This window comes from Lactuca saligna, chromosome 8 (genome assembly GCF_052625555.1).
Source record: "Lactuca saligna cultivar CGN05327 chromosome 8, ASM5262555v1, whole genome shotgun sequence".
Taxonomy (NCBI): domain Eukaryota; kingdom Viridiplantae; phylum Streptophyta; class Magnoliopsida; order Asterales; family Asteraceae; genus Lactuca; species Lactuca saligna.
The window spans coordinates 25,117,015-25,135,071 of NC_136424.1; the positions used below are offsets into that span (position 1 = coordinate 25,117,015).

At 33.0% G+C, this 18,057-nt stretch overlaps 2 protein-coding genes across 7 annotated transcripts; both read right to left on the reverse strand.

Annotated features, from left to right (window-relative positions):
* Positions 1-4,911: 4,911 nt before the first annotated feature.
* Positions 4,912-7,600, reverse strand: LOC145009129 (F-box/kelch-repeat protein At3g23880-like). Of its 6 annotated transcripts, none has more exons than XM_078967792.1 (3): positions 7,280-7,492; positions 6,605-6,718; positions 4,912-6,425 (listed from the first exon to the last, which is right to left on the reverse strand). In XM_078967792.1, the coding sequence occupies exons 2-3, from the start codon at positions 6,629-6,631 to the stop codon at positions 5,127-5,129; spliced, it is 1,326 nt and encodes a 441-aa protein (XP_078823918.1). In that variant the 5' UTR covers positions 6,632-6,718; positions 7,280-7,492; the 3' UTR covers positions 4,912-5,126. The 6 variants fall into 6 exon arrangements, with proteins under 6 accessions (XP_078823918.1, XP_078823916.1, XP_078823921.1 ...); XM_078967790.1 differs by having other exon boundaries at positions 7,243-7,492; XM_078967795.1 differs by lacking the exon at positions 6,605-6,718 and having other exon boundaries at positions 7,243-7,600.
* A 4,293-nt stretch (positions 7,601-11,893) lies between these two features.
* LOC145009486 (uncharacterized) lies at positions 11,894-14,466 on the reverse strand. The gene is made up of 3 exons (XM_078968175.1): positions 12,729-14,466; positions 12,328-12,598; positions 11,894-12,029 (listed from the first exon to the last, which is right to left on the reverse strand). The coding sequence occupies exons 1-3, from the start codon at positions 14,464-14,466 to the stop codon at positions 11,894-11,896; spliced, it is 2,145 nt and encodes a 714-aa protein (XP_078824301.1).
* Between the last annotated feature and the right edge of the window lie 3,591 nt (positions 14,467-18,057).

Here is an 18,057-nt window from a genome sequence, read left to right on the forward strand (position 1 = left end):
ATTCTAAAAACAATAAAGGTGTACGTATGTGGACCGTTTTTTTTTTCTTTTTTTTTTTCTCATTGGGTATTGTGTAGTTAAAACCGGAATTTGCTTTTCATGACCGAGTGTTACTATTAACACCAAAAAATTGAATCACAACCATTATTTCTCAAAAGTCAAAACCACTTTTCTCACAACTCAATTTTAAATGACATATTATACATTATTAAATTGTATTTTATTATTTGAATAAAAGTTATCTTACGTTCCCTTTTTCTTTTGGCTTGTTCCCTTTTTCTTGAATAGATTTTTTTTTATTTTAAACATGTTTTTTTCTTTTTCTTTTAACCATTTTTCTTGAATATTTTTTTTTTATTTTAAACGCTTTTTCTTTTATTTTTCATTTCTTTTTTAGAACTCAAAACTTACATATACGTCCTAGTATTTTTCATAAATCTTTGAACCAGGTTTGTTTTTCAGGGGTTTAAGTAATGAAATATAAACCAATCATTTGTAGATAAATTATAATGTACCAAAGATCTGCTTATACGCACTATAAGTGGCTGTACACAATTGTTTCCATCAACATTTTTTTATTCTTGCGGTTAATTTGCTTTGCTTTGATTGTTAGAGAATATATTGGTAAAACTGTAAAATGTGGATAATCCTATTTTGAATTTGCTAAAAGATGTCTTTAATTATAAAATTAAGCTTATAGATAATACCTTTTTCACCAAAAGCATTGTATTTTGTTAACTTTACCCAATTTTAGCATTTTACTTTCAAACAAGATGGTTTTGCCGCCAAGATTCTTCAACCAATTTGGTTAGTATTGATCTTTATTTTTTGGTTTGCCTGCTGTGGAATTGGCTTCATCATTTCTCAGTTCCTTGCAAATGATTTTTGAGGATCAAGAGGTGTAATTGGGACCATTGTCACAATTGGTCAATCCACGCACATAAGCTATATTTAAATTTGAATTATTAATTTCGCTTTTTCAATCTTTTTCTAATAAAATGTAGTATTAATTTAGTTCCTTATGTTTCGTTAGCTATAATGTTGCACTTGCTAATTACACGATTGGTGAGTCATAGTGTTTCAAAACAGATGAACACCATGGAAGATACAAAAAAATGGGGCTCTTAAAACTGGTGAGTTTTACAATTGTGTATTTCCCTATGTTTGTTTTCTATGTATTATTAAAGGGGCTCACTTGTGCATTTTGGATTTCAGATTGAAATGTCTTGATTTTCTTTGTCATTTTTCTGTGATTTGGTCTAAATTAAGATTATTTTGATGTTACAGTTTTTAATTCCTTACCCTTCTCTCAATTAAATTCAGCACCCACTTCACTTTCTCTTCCAAGAAGTCCAGGGAGGCCTGATAATTTACTACCCTAAGGTCAAGATGGAAAAAAGAGAACGTTCTATGTAGAGCCTATTTTTACCATAAAAGAAGTTACCTGATTGCAGTTGACTTTTGATTTTCTATCTGCACTTTATCATTGTTGGTGATGATTTTGAATATGCCAAATTGGGTTTATGTTTAGTTGATTATTCGTGAATCACATGACTTTTTCTAGACAATAACTAAATTGAAAAGAAGCTTTTTGACATTCCCTGTTCCGGTTTTGTAGAACCAAATAAGGCCATAACCGGTAGAATCAGACCTGTTTATATTGATGATTATAGAATGTTGGTGGCTTTGAGAATATGACATAACTTAATTTTTTTTGTTGCAGATATCTGCATGATTCTTTCAAATTTCTGATATGGTGGTCAATAATTCTCACAGTGGTCAAAGTCAAGCTTATGAGGCTACTGATACAACAACAAAATTAGGTAATTTTCCAAAATAGAATGTTGTAATAGGAATAAATAAATGTATGATACCCCATAAAAAACAATAACCCTCCTAACCCATGCAGAGCATGGGCCACTTCATTAGTTATTATTATTTATTTATATTTATTTTATATTTTAATAACAATCTATCTATATCTATATCTATCTATCTATATATCTTATAAAACTAATATTTTTTCTTGAACCTCATGCATTTGAAACTCCCCAGACTATTCACTTCTACAAATTAATCGATGATTAATTGATATATTATGATTTGTAACTCTTAAAACTCTTCAAATCATGGTATTTAATTGATGAGTTAAATGAAATATTTAACTTATATAAGAAATTTGTAGATACATATTGTATATATGTCAACAAAAAATGATAGATTATATTTGTAGGGTTTGAAGAGTTATGTGAGTGGTTTTATGGATGTAAAAAACAATTGCAACTTTTTCAAATATAAATTCATGTAAACTCAAATTGAGTGCATGTTAAGTTTTAGATATTAACCAAGGTTCAAATTTAGGTATGTTTGTAAAGGTATATTTGAGATCATTTTTTAAGTTTATGTGTTATGCATCTTTCTATAATCACAGAATGATGAAGTGGAATTGATAATTACTTATGATGAGCTTTTGGTAAATCAACCATCAAGCTATTTATCAGTTAAAGCAATTAACTTTGTTAACATGTATGTATCTTTATGTTCTCTCCCTCTCTCTCTCTCTCCCCCTCTCTCTCTCTCTCTTATATTAAAATTTATATTTTATATACAAGAGAACATTATTCAACATGTATTTTATGCTATTATATACTATGTTAGTTTCTATTGCTTATTTTGTTGTAAATAACATCGATGAAGTTTTTTAAATTGATTTTGATGAAAAAAGTTTACAAATATTATTCCAAATTGTTGGTGATAATGACGAATTAAAACGAATGATGTTTATATGTTATAAAAATGAATTCTTTATGTTCTATCAAAATTTATATAGATGTATCCAATTTTAAATGTTTTTATAGTAATTAAAATAAATTGTCTTATTACATTTGTCAATTTCCTTTTTCCATATTGGTTATTTATTGTAAAGTAAAGTAAAATAAATAAAATAGTAATAATTTCATAAGAAAATATAAGTGATAAAAATATACCTCAAGTGTAATACGACTATTCCCCTAACCCACTCTTAATATATTTTTTTAAGATTGGTCGCAATACATATCAATTACTATAGTCTTGAAATTCAAATCACCATTTTATTTGGATTGTTCATTCTCTTCCAATATTTTATAGCTTTAAGGGAAACAATTAAAGTACAATAAAAAAGTATGATAGTTTATTTGAAATTTAATAATGGAAAATTTCAAATAATTAGTTTTTAATTAGTAAAAATTAATAATCGTTTAAAATAACGTAAAACTAAAGAATAGATTATATTATATTAAAAAATTATTGTTATTTGAAATAATAATAATAATAATAATAATAATAATAATAATAATAATAATAACAACAACAACAACAACAACAATAACAACAACAATATAGGAAATAAAAAATATTCAAATAAATTATTTATAAAGTAGTTAAAAATACATATAATTTAAAATAATTTTAAATCAAAAACTTAATTCAGTTTGATTAAAACACAACTTTTTATATCTTTCTTATCGTATATTTAAAATTATTATAATATTATTTACAACTTAGTATTAAAGTTATTATTTCAATGATAAATACTTATAATATTGTTTTATAACATATAACTGTTAATATTTATATTACATTATTGGGCATAAATCAAAAGTTTCAAACTCTCAATAGTTTTTTTATTTAAATGTAATTATGATTTCAAATTTATTGTAATTTACCTTTATATTTTCCACTACATTCAAAAGTTTTTTAAACTTATGGTTATTAATAAGAAATGCTTTTTTATTTTCTACTTATTTATTATACATATTGTAGCTATATTAGTAGTATATAAATAAGTTTTGATTAAAAAATCATATGTTTGAAAAGATTTGTGATATAAAATGAAAGAGTTGAAAAAAAAAATTTTGTTTGATGTAAATGTTATAATGTTGTAGTATTTTTATCTTATTAAAAGCTATAGTATTTTTCATATTATTTGTTATTTCTTTCATATATAAATCGGCATACGTTTTATATATAACTTCCACAACTTAAAACGTTCTATAAAATCATCAAAAGTTGTAGTATTTATTTTTTTCATACTACTTTATATTTTTATACATAGAAATCAATATATGTTTGATATATAATTTACACAACATAAAACGGTCTATAAAATCATTAATTAATAGTAGAAATAACCAATGATATAAAATTATTAAAACTAATATGTTAACTATAGAGTTTGTTTTGCTATTGACATTGGTTTTATATGTATAAATATTAAATCAGAATTTGTTAAATGTTATTATTTTAATTAAATAATTATATTCACGCACAACGCTCGGAGATTCAACTAGTGTAATATATTAATAAGCTACTCTTAATTTTACCTTTCATTCACATAAAAAATTTAACATACTGATACCGTATAAAGTTAATTATTTACATGCACTTACACAAAAAGTCAAAACACTCACCCATATATGTAGGATTGATTATAAGGTTACATATCCCTTTTAACAAACACATACATTCATCCACTCATATATAACGGTATAATCACCCTTTAGATTATATCATTCAGTATCATCATCAATTCCACTTCCAAACTAGATTGATAATACATCATAAGTATATGTATACCTTGCATTTCTCCTTTGGCTTTTGTTACAGAACAATCCAGATTATGCTCTTCACAAAATAAACATCCAAATCTTAATGTATCACATAGGCCAGAGCTTCATTTCCAATCCGTAATTGCTTCAATAGATTACGATTCTTTTCTCCTATTCTCCCTTTACGCTCTTGCTTCTCATATTCTTTCTTTCACCGTTCAAGAAACGGATACAACGGAGTTTCATAAAAATGATGTATTTACTTTATTTATTTATTTCTAATTCCTTTATTTGCAAAATGGTCCTCACAAAACTTTCAACATTTCAACATAATATATGATCTAATGCACTAAAAACTCCAAATATTGAATATATCCCACTTGTTTTCTTGTATTGCTCAGGCAACTGACCCAAGCTATAGTTGAATAACTGTGAGATTAAACCAGAAAATCAAATCTCCCACAAAATATGAATACCAAAAAATAATTTAAAAACTAAGAATTGATATTTGACAGGAAACTAAGTGAAGCTTCAAGATTAAAACTTGGAGATGCTGCAGGAGCTTATGTCACGCTCCTCAGGTACTACCCAAACAAGACTGTCAACATACTCCACAACTTTACTTATAGTTATTCTACCCATTTTCTTGAAGTTTTTAGCCATGGCTGCAATTGGATCATACAAAACAAGACAATCATCATTAGCATCTTCATCAACTTGAAAAAGAAATTCACCACGTAATGTGAATCCATATGGAACTATATCAGCACTAAACTGGGAAAACCCATGATGTTTGACCCATGATTCAGTCACCCCATACTCTTCCATCTCCCACACCTCACATTTACCAGCTTCAAAAATGCATGACATCACACAAAGCTTTCCACCCAAAACTCCCATCGCATTGAGGCACTCTTCATGGAGATGTAGTATAGAATCTGGAAGAGGTATCTCACGGAATGTCTCTGCACCCAAATCAAATGCCAATATCGTTTGTAACTTCTGTTCCATATCAGTATAACCAAGCCAATGAACATGGCCTTCGTGCCCATCTACACAAACTACCTCTTCATCAGAAACCCATTTGATGTTCGATGGAAACCTTTGAGTTATCAACTGCCACAAACCCTTTCTCATACTATACACCTCAACTTGTGATAACATGCTGATTGCACCCGAAAGTTTTGTAAGCTTCACCACTTTGTAATCATCAGTTTTGGGATCATACCCAAATCGGAAATGGTTTACCATCCACTCATCCTTGGGTAAAGAATATGGTGGGAGAGTTAACACCATAGACAGAGAAGGGTTCCAAATGTGAATTGCATAATCATATGATCCGTATTTGAAGCATATTAAGCCATTCACGGATCCAATAATATCACCCCTAGTGTCTTTAGATTGGGGACTTGTCGGGAGTTTGATGAAATTAGTCAGTTCGAGATCGGGAGAATGAGAGGTGTGTGCTGTGAATGGTCTCCGGTCAAAAGAAAATGCATGTCTGAAGAACAACAGAATCTCGTCCTTGTGATGGATTGAATGATGGAGGTGGGATTTTATGAAGGAGGATTCGGATAACAGAGCATTCCAAGATTTACAGACACACCTCAATTGAGCAATTTCTTTTGCCAATAACCTGATGAATATGTTTGATAAAACATCGCTTGGGAGCTTTTCTGTAATATCTGGGTGTTGAGGTGAAGCCGTTTCGAGTGTCAAAGTAACCTTCGCCTGTGAGGGTCTTCTCCTGTCTTTGTTTTTCCTTTTCAGCAGAAACTTTATTTGATTCCACATTTCCACTTCGAGGTGTATCAAATGGGTTTCAGAGCTGAAGAGCTGCAAGGTAACAGGAGAACCGGTTAAAAAAATGTCCAATTAGAGGAGGCCCGATCCCGATTGATGAGATAAAAAAACAAAAAAAAAATCAACACATTTTAACTTCAACATATCGATTTTCAACAAACTGTACATCAACCCTAAAAAAAAAAACAGATAACATTTGAAGTTAAACACACCTTAAAAAGGAACCCTATTAACAACATATTTCAAGATGCAGCTCCGTATACATTGATTTGTAGGCATAGTAGGGTGAGTTTATTGCCTAATTGTATGGTTAGAAGTTCTTAATCCTGCGGTTACAAAGGTGAACCACAATGAGAAATATACTTGCCCATTAGCATCACTACTCAGGTGTTCAATTAGTGGATTTTGATATCCGAAATTCAGTCTTTTTATTTGACACAACCAACTCAAGGTAAACTTTTACAGAATCAATTCAAATGAGAACGTTCATATAAAGAATGCGTACATAAGTCGGAACGAAACATATAAACATATACAAATTTTGCTTGAAGAATTTGACATTTGGCACCTTAATATAGAAAGATTAAGCTTAAAGTGTATGCTATCATTTTGAATATATGAAACATAATATTAACGAAGGAGAACCATGGAACCAAAAGCATGTCACTGGTGAACAGCTTCAAACTGACAGCCGAAGCTTGCAACAATAGCTTCAAACAGACAAACAGTCAAGTAATCTTGCTTAACTTATCAGTTTAGATAGTTTATAAAGTAGCAATTAGCAAATAGGCAAATACATGAAGTCTTTGAACACCTCAGCAGTAGAAAATAGTCAAACACACGCGAATACCCTTTTCAACGCTTGTCGTATATCAAAAAACGCTAACCAGTTAATCGCCGGTGAGGCCACAACGGTGAAGCAGGGGAAGTCCGTAATCGCAGCCGATGATGGTAAAGGAGGGAGGCCGGGGTACAGTAACCAACGATGGTGACGGAGGTGGAGGAGATATCGCCGACAGTGAAGGTCTGAAGGAGGGCTATGTACTTGGAGAAAGAAATCAAGAAACCAGAGTAGAAAGCGTGTGAAAAACAAAGCAATGTAAACACGAGTAAAGTAAACGCGAATATCGCTTTTTACTTTACTATCATTCGTCTTTACATGGAAGGTTCTTTTCTGTCTTCTTTTTCCCTTTTCCGCGAAATTTAACATGCTTCCTTTTAAATGGGAGTTGAGAAAAACCAGTTAGAAGGGGGACTTATATATCAAACGGGAGTTAGGATATTTCCACTTGCGATTTTGATTCATAAATTTACAAAAATAATACATGCCTAATAAATAATTCACAAATTGGTCCTGTCTTTTATAAATTTACAGAAATGATGTCTGCCTAATAAAGAATTTAAAGAAATTGCACCTGCCTAATAAAGAATTTACAGGAATGGTCCTGTCTTTTATTAAAGTACGACAGCACAAATACAAAATCAACATCAAATGGTTTTTGGATACTTCTTCTAACTCTTTTTCTTTAAGGAATGAAAATAGCCTTTAATATGGATGAATAGTGCTCCAATCTGGTAAATTTTCTAGAAGTACAACACTGTAACACGTAGAAATGAAAATATGATGCTCCAACAAACAAAATCAACAAAGTATGTTGTTATTTCTTTCGCTTAACCCTTCTAACTTATTTATAACAACTCTTAAAAATTGCGTACCAAACCAGTACCCAAAAATCAAAGTAGAACCAACAATCGTCGAGGGTAATGCAGGAGAATAGAAGCAGACATCAATGAGTATCAGAGAAGACAAGTGCCTCGGCCCAATCTATAGATCATTTAATGCAATTTTGATGTTTTCAAACAGTAAGCATTTATGTATCTTAAGTAGGGGTGAAAAATCGGATCATCGTGTCGTGTTTGTGTGTCTTAAGTAGGGGTGGCAAATCGGACCATCGTGTCGTGTTTTTGTCTGACACGACACGACAAGGTTTTATGTAACATGAACACGATGTAGTGTTTTTTTAATTAACATGAAAACGAACAAATTAAAAAATGACAAAAACGACACGACACAACAAATAACATAATATAACAATTAGTTTATTAAATTAATATTTAATCATAGATAACACGACAAACAAGAAAAACACAAAAGCACGAAAAAAACAAATGCTAAATCATGTCGAATTTTAAACACGAACACAACACAACAAAGCACGATATCATATTTATACTTGACATGAACATGACACGGACACGAATTCGATTTTCAATTTCGTCCCAATTTCATTACGTGTCGTGTCCCAATTTCATTTCATGTCATGTCAATTTCGATGTTCAATTTACAATAATCAAGTAATCCACACGTTGTTTAATCGAAGAAATCAAGAAAGGCACTGAGCTCGATATTAGTTGTCAGAATTGCTTTAGTAGCTATCACTGCACACACAGTTTAATAATCTTGTGCAGGAATAAGAACCACAACAAACAATTAACAACTATTTAAACTAGATCCTCTTCCTAATAATATTAGTTACAACTGTGATGACCCGTCCACACGATGCTCAAATATTGACTTAAAACTATTAACAAATTAACAAAATGAGGTTTTGAAATTATCAACAAATTCACAAAATGATGTTTCTAAGAGGCACATGCTTGCTATATGCTATAGCTAAAATTAAAAAATAATGGATGTGTGAACTCCATATCCATACCCACATATGCAAAACAACTGTAAGGTCCTAAAACGGATCTTTACCAATGATTAACCAATCACACAATCACAGAAACAAGAATATGAGTAGAAGAAGAATTGAAACAAGCTTGCACACGTTTATTACTTGAAAATGTCGGGGACAACTTGTTTACACTTGGTCGTGAACTGTCTAACATCAACAACCAATAAAGACCTACACAACCCTTATTTATAATAGACAATGAACGGAAACAGGACATGGGCCGGAAACTAGGTTTACGGCTGTAAACTAGTTTACGTCCGTAAACTCACTACTAACCGTGAACCCTACTTTGACCCACTGTTACACCAAAAATGCTCAAAAGAACAATTACAGTTGAAAGCCTAGACCAAACCATTAATTGAGCCCTTCAATCTCCCCCTTGGTTTGGGGCTAGCTTGGATTCAATCTTTGTCGACCACCGGCACATCTGACTTCCCCATTGCTCCGTTCCACATTCGCTTGTTTATAAGATCGGCAACCATCGACGTATACTCTTTGGCAGCTTGCTCAAAAATTTCCTCAGCAACTTTAATTTGATGAAGACTCAGTTGATGGATATCCCATTTCCCGAACTTGAACAGATCTCTCCGGTCATATAGACGAATGCATCCATCTTTGAGCTTGATGACCACGGAGGCTGTTGTTTCGTCAAATACCCAATAAAGCATGGAGCTTAAGGATCCATCTGGATAGTTTTGAAGTACTGGGATTTGCTTAACCTGACTGGTAGCAGGCCACATCACAACTTGAAGTAGATGACCAGTCTTGGGATCAATCACATCAGGATAATGCTTGATAATAGACTCTGCAGTCTTCATCGCCGGAAAGGCTTTCTTCACTTGGTCTTCCAAGAAGAACTTGAAGTGAGTTGCCTTTGGATCTTGTGAGGGATTTTCAAAAGGAGCTTGAGATAACTCTGAAAGATCCACCCTAGTCCATGAAGGGAAGTCATGACAGTCTTTGTACAATTCAGTGTTGCCACTATTTCTTCTCACAATCTACATATTCAACGTGTCATGAAATCCCCAAGAAACAATTCCGGACCTATCACTGTATGTATCTCTAAAACGTCTTTCTTCGAGGTCAGTAACATTGATTTTTGGTTGATCTCCAGGTGCATTTAGATCTGAGCTCTTCTTAAACAAAAGTTGTCCCTTCTCGGTAGATTTAGCAAGTCTAGCACGTTTAAGAGCGACGACGTTAGGAGCTTGAACAGGCTCTACCTCAAAACAATCTGCAACGCGGGATGATTGAGCAGATGGTGGTACGACCGGAGGATCTTGAGATGGCAAAAACATATTCGATTCATCAATAGAGGACTTAGACTTGTCACCAAGTTCTTCTGTCAGTTTCTTCTTCAGATCGAAATAACAAGGTATGAGGAGACCAAAGTGAGTCTGAAGATTGGAGATCTACTTGGTCTTTAACGTCTTATTTTCTTCAAGATCAAACACTTGAGTCTTGAGCATGATATTTTCACTCATAAGATCAGCCACCTTGATGTCAAGCTCAATGTTCTTTTGATTTAGAACACTTATTTCCTTTCGAAGCTCAACGGTAGAAGGATTGTCTTCTCCTGTGATACCTTCCCTAAAAGAATTTTTTTGGCTCTGGGGGAAGGCACTTTATCTTGTTCCTGGGCCAAATGCAGGGCCAGCCTTACGGAGGCAGCATCAAGATCTGGCCGTGAAGGAAAGAATCTTATTGGAGCAGAAGATCCGCCAGCTTCATGCGAGGTGCTAGGACCTTCACTAAAAGGTTCTGTTAAGATAATATCAGGAGTGGTGGTTGGAGGAATTTGAAGTATATCAGAATCAAGAATTCCCTGCCTGGGATCACATCTTCTTCTTTTCAGAGGAGGTTGAGAGGTTGGGGTTGTTGTATGATCACTCTGAAGTGGTTCTGTAGTAGGAGAAACAATGTCAAGGGGAGGATTCCCTGACATCATCACCATAGGAGTTGCTGTTTCAACCACTTTTTTGGTAGTAGGAGGCGTTGATTCGAGAACATCATTGGAGTCCTATATCTCTGTTGCTGGGTGAGCAACATCATCGATATTGTCAAGTAGTGAGTTGAGATTTTCAGTTGACAAGTAATCATCATTGCTTCCAAAATTCACCGGAATTTCATCTCTATAGAAACCAGTGAGATCAAGATCTTCATATAAGCCAGTTTAAGTTACACTCTTTGAAGACCCATCATTATAATCACTTTGCACAGGAACTGATGTCAAATAATGTTCCTCAGCCACAGCTGCAATGGGAACTACTGTATATTCTCCTTCTTCGTCATGTTCTAACACCGTGATCACTTCATCTTCTGAAATCATCCTTTCAGAAGAAGCAGGCTCAGAGGATATTTTATCAGACGATCCATGAGGCTCAGAGCTCTCGTTTAATTCATCAAATTTTCCAAACTTTACAAGCGGATGCAATCCTTGGAAAATGACTTTACCCTTGCGATTTTGCTTTATGAGTCCCAGGGCCGGTCCTAGACAATTTGGGGCCCGGGGCCAAAATAAAATTGGGGCCCTCATAATGTTTTTTTTAATAAAAAAAGAGAGCGGCACCTCCAAAAATTTTATTAATTAAAAAAAAATAATACAATTGAAGGCTGGGGACTCCCCACCTATGGAAAAAAAAAAAAGACTTCGGGACAGGCCCCGTAAGCCAAACAACCTAGCAACTATTAATACAAAACAATAAATAAAAAAGCCAAAACATGCTCTAAACCAAAATACATAAACATATCAAAGAAAAACTAAAGAAATTTACATTTACGAGCTTTTTTAGATGCAAAGTCATCAATTATAGAATCAAGTTCAATATTATCCAACAAATCTTTTTCAATGCATAACATAGCCAAACCATTTAATCTTTCTTGTGACATTGATGACCTCAAATAATTTTTTAATAATTTTAGTTTTGAAAAATTTCTTTCTGCTGATGCTACAGTAACTCGTATGGTTAATAAGATTCTATATGCAATACAAACATTTGGATAACAATCTTTACCTTTGACAAACTCTAAAATTTCAACCGATAACATAACAACATTTGGCAAAGTTTTTTGTAATACTTTAAGTTCCGTCAAAAATTCATTTAAATCCACATCACATAAGTTATTATGAGTAAACTTATTTACAAAAACAGCACAACTTTTTTTTAAGTTCAATATCATCCAATGACTTTAACCTTTTTGAATCATATAAAAATCCAAAAATGTTTTCAAAGTTTGTTAATTGCTCAAATCTACTCTCTAATGATGCAATTGCCACATCAACAATATATATAAAATACTCGATTCTAAATGATTCTTCGGGTGATAGTAATTCATCTTCACAATTAATTTCATCAAATTGTTTTTTTTCTAGTAACTTGGCGTTTTTTTGGGAATATAGGTTCAACTTCCATATCCGATGTAATGGCCTTAGCATTATCAATACTAATGGCATAACCTTCATTTCTATAATTTTTAAAAAATGTTATCATATTTTTTAATAGATCAATTGTGGCATCAATACATATAGTTTTGGTTTGCATTTTTTTACTAACTTTATTCAAAGCAAATAAAATATCATACCAAATTACCATACCAAGTAAAAAGTCATAACTTTCAATAGCATTAACTAAACTTTCAGCTTCACTTTTAGACTTTGCATCATCACATGATGAACTTAATTCTATCAAGGCATCCCTTATATGAGGAGCTTGAAACCTAATGGCTTTGACACTTTTTATTCTACTCTCCCAACGTGTATTAGATAAAGATTTTACCGTTAAGTCAGGGACTTTATCAAGTAATATTGACCATCTTTTGGTTGAACTTGAAAATAATACAAAAATGCGTTGCAAAACTCCAAAAAAAGAAATCGCTTTGGCACAAGAATGAGCCATATCACTAACCGTGAGGTTAAGACTATGACAAGCACATGGCATAAACAATGCTTTTGGATTAATTTCAAGTAATCGTTTTTGAACACCTTGGTGTTTTCCTTTCATGTTAGAACCATTATCATAACCTTGTCCTCTTACATCATCAATATTAAGACCATAAGATTTAATTGCATTTAATAACTCATTAAAAAGTCCTAAACCCGATGTATTTTCTACCTTTAAAAATTCTAAAAAAAATTCTTCAACTTTTATTTTATTATTAGACATGTTCACACATCGAATAACAAGAGTCATTTGTTCTTGATGGCTAACATCGGGGGTGCAATCAAGAATAACAGAAAAATATTTTGATTCTTTTATAATAGTAATTATAGAATTTCTAACATTATTAGCTAAAATAGAAATGATTTCATTTTGAATTTTGTGTCCTAAATAATGAAGATGAGTTTGATGATTTTCTATGTGTCTAACATGTTCTTGCATTATAACATCAAATTCTGCCATCATTTGAATTGCTCCCAAAAAATTACCAATAGATTCTTGAAAAAGTTTTTCGTTACAACCTCGAAAAGCCAAATTATATTTTGCCAAATATTTAATGACATCAATTATTCTTTTTAAAACTTGCCTCCAACGTTCTTTTTCAGTTAAAACTTTATTTTGCAAATCTTTATCAATTGTTTTATTCTTATCAAATCTTGCTATTAGTTCATCCCAAGAATCCATACAAAAAAGATGTTGGGAACTATTTTCATGTTCTTTAAGTCTATCAAAAAGATGTTTCCAATCATTAAATCCATCATTTGCTAAAGAAATTTTATTAACATAATTATTAGGTTTAAACAATTTACAACAAAAACAAAACACTTTATCAACTTTTTTTGAGTAAATTAACCATTTTCGATCTATCGTGTCACCATTACTTAACTTTCTAGTATAAGAAGCATAAGAAAAATGTCTAGATAGATTATCTTTAGGATACACAAAATTTGATTCTCTTATTGACCCTTTTTCAATCAAAATATCTCTTAAGTTATTATCAAGATTATCCCAATTACTAGGATCATATATATCTAAAGGTGGAATAAATTGTTCATTGTTATCATTCATGACATTTTCATTCTCATTCTCATTCTCATTTGAAATGTTAACATTTTCATTATTGACATTAACATCTTCATTATTAATCTTTTCATCATCAAAATCAACATTTTCATTTGAAACTTTTTCTTGAGAAACATTTTCATTCATGACATTATCTTGCTCATTAAAAATAGTTTCATGTGTGAGATTATCTTGTTCATTTACTTGTACATCAGCAGAACTATTTTTTTTTAAAAACCTGTGCATAGACCCTTTTTGAGTTTCATTATCTTGTTCAATTTTTTGTTTTTTCTTTCGTTTTTCACTTCCAGACATATACTTTCTAGGATGCATATTCAATAGAGTGATAAGAGGCAATGATGCAAACAAACAACAAGCACATAGTGACACAAATAACAAATAATAGAAGATTAGAGTTCGTGTTCTTTGTACCTACTGTTGACTGCCAGTGATGCTTTGATGGAAATTGGTAAACTGTTGATGCTGTGAGCTTTTAAATAGCCTCTAAGCAACTGGAAGTGGTAAGCTGCTGATTCTCAATCCTCAGATTCTACATAGCATAAAATTATGAATATTAGATTCATAAAAAATTAGAAAATCACAGATAGATAATAAATTTGAATGCTAGAAATTAGAACAATAGAACTTACAGATAAAATTCTATGATAAATAAGAAACTTGAATGCTAGAAATTAGAACTGTGATAACATTAGGGCTTGATTTTTGGCATGACTGCATGAATGTTTGGAGATTGTTGTTGAAAACTTTGAACTGTGACAACTCACGGCTCGTCGACACAGTCTTCTACTCTTCTGTCTCTTCGTCTGTGAGGACTCACGACTCAGTGGTCATAGGTCTGTGAATCTGTCACAGTTTCACAGATTGAACTTCAAAATCGAAAATAGATGGCCAATGATCGGTAGAAATCGTGATTACCGAGAAAGAAGCGAAGGAGAAGAAGCACTGAATCACCAAATCGGAAATTAGAAAAGGGAGAATTGGGGAAGATATAACAGATCGATTCAAATCATTCAATTGAAATCGAAGAAGAAATATAAGAACCTGATTATTTAGACCGTTGCAGCGTTGCTTAACTTAGAATCCGGAGAAACCGTTTCGATTCCATAGTCGATCTTAATTGCACCTTGGAAGTCGGCATCTCTCGCAGTCTCGCTCTCAGCATGCTAGTCGTTCCCCATTCCGCAGACCGCAATTCCTCCCGATTTCTTTTTGGACTTTTGTTAGCATTGATAAGAATTAAGAAACAATTGTTGTATTGGGCTTTAGCAATCAGAGTCCAATAAGCTTAAACCTAATGGGCTAATACTATACAATTAATATAGGACATATAAAATGGGGGCCCTATGGCATTTGGAGGCCTGGGGCGGTCGCCCAGCTTGCCCAGGCCCATGGGCCGGCCCTGATGAGTCCAATAGTATGAGGGCCTAGTGACTTCATATCTAGGGTTTCACCCTCCTTGACCATCTCAGGAAATTGAGTGTTAATAAACATTTGGATGAACCTCAGATACATCAAGAAAGTATCTCGGGTTGTTACGTTGATGTTCACTACGAACTCGTACAGGATAAACCTCGAAAAGTTGAAGTCTATCCCCACAGCTAGAGACACAATAGCTCGAGTGTGACAACTGTCAATTTCCAGTCAAGTCAAAGTCAACTAAAGTCAACAAGTCAAACCGGTCAACTCATCTAACCCTTGTATACTAGGGTTTTCATTATGTTTCTTATTAAACAACTCACACCCTTAATGCAAAGTATCACTGAGAGTTTTCACGTGTTCGGAAACTCTAAACCCTAATCAGGGGAAGTGATGAAACTACTCGATAAAACATTATTCCTTAACCCTCAGGGGCATATGACAATCATAACAAGACTTAAAAAGGTTTACGAACCTTGAATTACAGAGCTAAACACTCAAAAGAAGTCTCTCTCAATCTTTTTCACTCTATCTCTCCCAAATCTTTCTCTGTATGAGAAATCTCTTCAAGAATGTGAAATCTCTCCCAAATCTCTCTTTGTATGAGAAATCTCTCCAAGAATATGAAATCTCTCCCAAATCTCTCTCTGTATGATAAATCTCTCCAAGAAAGTGAAATCTCTCTTTGTATGAGAAATCTCTCCAAGAAGGTGAAATCTCTCCCAAATCTCTCTTTGTATGAGAAATCTCTCCAAGAAAGTGAAATCTCTCCCAAATCTCTCTTTATATGAGAAATCTCTCCAAGAATGTGAAATCTCTCCCAAATCTCTCTTTGTATGAGAAATCTCTCCAAGAAAGTGAAATCTCTCCCAAATCTCTCTCTGTATGAGAAATCTCTCCAAGAAAGTGAAATCTCTCCCAAATCTCTCTTTGTATGAGAAATCTCTCCAAGAATGTGAAATCTCTCCAAGAATGTGAAATCTCTCTCAAATCTCTCTCAAAGCCCCTTTTGATTTATTTTAATCATTTGGGGCATCCCGACACTTGACTTGGTGAAAAACCATTCGAAACGGGGCGATACCTTGGAAAATAGCATTTTAGGGCCGAAGTCTCTTAATGGGAACCAAGCCCTCCTTGAGCCGAGGTCCCAAGAAGCAAGGCCGAAGTCTCCATCTAGCCACAACCATCAAATCCGAAGGCCTCTTAAAGGACCGCAACCATAAGACCGGAACTGCTGAAGACCGCAGCTGAGCACAGCACCAGACCCTCGCTTCGGACCCTCCTCCGACCGCAGTCCCTTCCCCTTCGGATCCACTTCAGCGACCAAGTCCTCCCTCCGGTTCTAAGGCTGTTGAGATCCGAGACCAAGCCTGACTTCGGATTTTCCCCATTTTTCACCTGGTTTTCGACCACGACTCCGTTTTAAGCCCGTTTTTAATTCTTTTAACAAGGGATTTTCACCCAAACTTATATTTTGACATATAAGACCCCATAAATTCATAAATTCATCATATTTTTAAGGAAATCATTAATTAAGAATAAAATCCATAAAGTAAGATGTTGTGGTGGAGTGTTGACTTTGCCATAGTGTTAGACACAAGCAACCACCCTCATACCCACTCCATGACCAACCATTATCCTCCCCACCATCCCTAGTCACTTCATAGTCCTTTCCCACTCATTTTTCAGCCATAATCACGTCCAAAGAGCTGAAAGACTCCCTTTCTCTCTTCATTTCACTCACTTCACTCATTTCCACCAAAAATCAAAACACCACTTTCTCTCAAATTCTCTCACACAAATTCGAGATTTCCAAGGAATTTTCCAGCTTTTCTCCTTCATTTGGTAAGTATCATCACCCTCCTTATGGTTATTACATTTCATTTTACTCAAATCATTGATTCCTTACACAAACTCCATCATTATTATGTTAGATTCTCGAATCTTCAAGTAATCCTTCAAGTGTTCTTGAGTTGAACACTTGAACATAACTAAGCTCATTTAATAGCCTCCATCAGAAACGTTTAACTCTATTTATGGACTATTTTGGCCAACTTAAACATTTTAGTTTTCAAAACTGTATTAGGCACAGATAGTTCAGGTTCATACCTTTAAAATGACTACTTGCACATCTCCATACGATTTTTCTATGATTTATGGTGATTTTTACAAAACAGCCTATCATTTCAAAAACGAATTTGGACCAGTCTGTGAATATGAACATTTTAACACAAGTTAAAGACTTCCAAAAATCATAATAAAAATCATGAATAAACTAGACACATTTTATGAACTCTCAGAATTTATGGATTCAGTTTTCAACTTTGTATGATTTTTCTATGATTTTTCTAAAATAGTGCTAAAAGGCTAAAAACTAGTTTACAACTTATTACTTTCATAACACTTTGTATTATATTGAGCAAAGTGTATAACAATAAGTTCTAATATTGAATGTAATATCTTGTTAGTTTAACATCATAAACTAAA

What these genes read in the sequence shown, in the direction of transcription:
- LOC145009129 (XM_078967792.1), bottom strand. Translation starts at nt 6,631, where the DNA reads ATGTTGTTAATAGGGTTCCTTTTTAAG. An exon ending in TAATAGGGTTCCTTTTTAAG is followed by an intron (nt 6,426 to 6,604) that starts GTGTGTTTAACT and finishes GTTACCTTGCAG; the next exon opens with CTCTTCAGCTCTGAAACCCA.
- LOC145009486 (XM_078968175.1), bottom strand. Translation starts at nt 14,466, where the DNA reads ATGCATCCTAGAAAGTATATGTCTGGAAGTGAAAAACGAAAGAAAAAA. An exon ending in AAGTTATGACTTTTTACTTG is followed by an intron (nt 12,599 to 12,728) that starts GTATGGTAATTT and finishes TAAAAATTATAG; the next exon opens with AAATGAAGGTTATGCCATTA. An exon ending in TTTTTATATGATTCAAAAAG is followed by an intron (nt 12,030 to 12,327) that starts GTTAAAGTCATT and finishes AAATTATTTGAG; the next exon opens with GTCATCAATGTCACAAGAAA.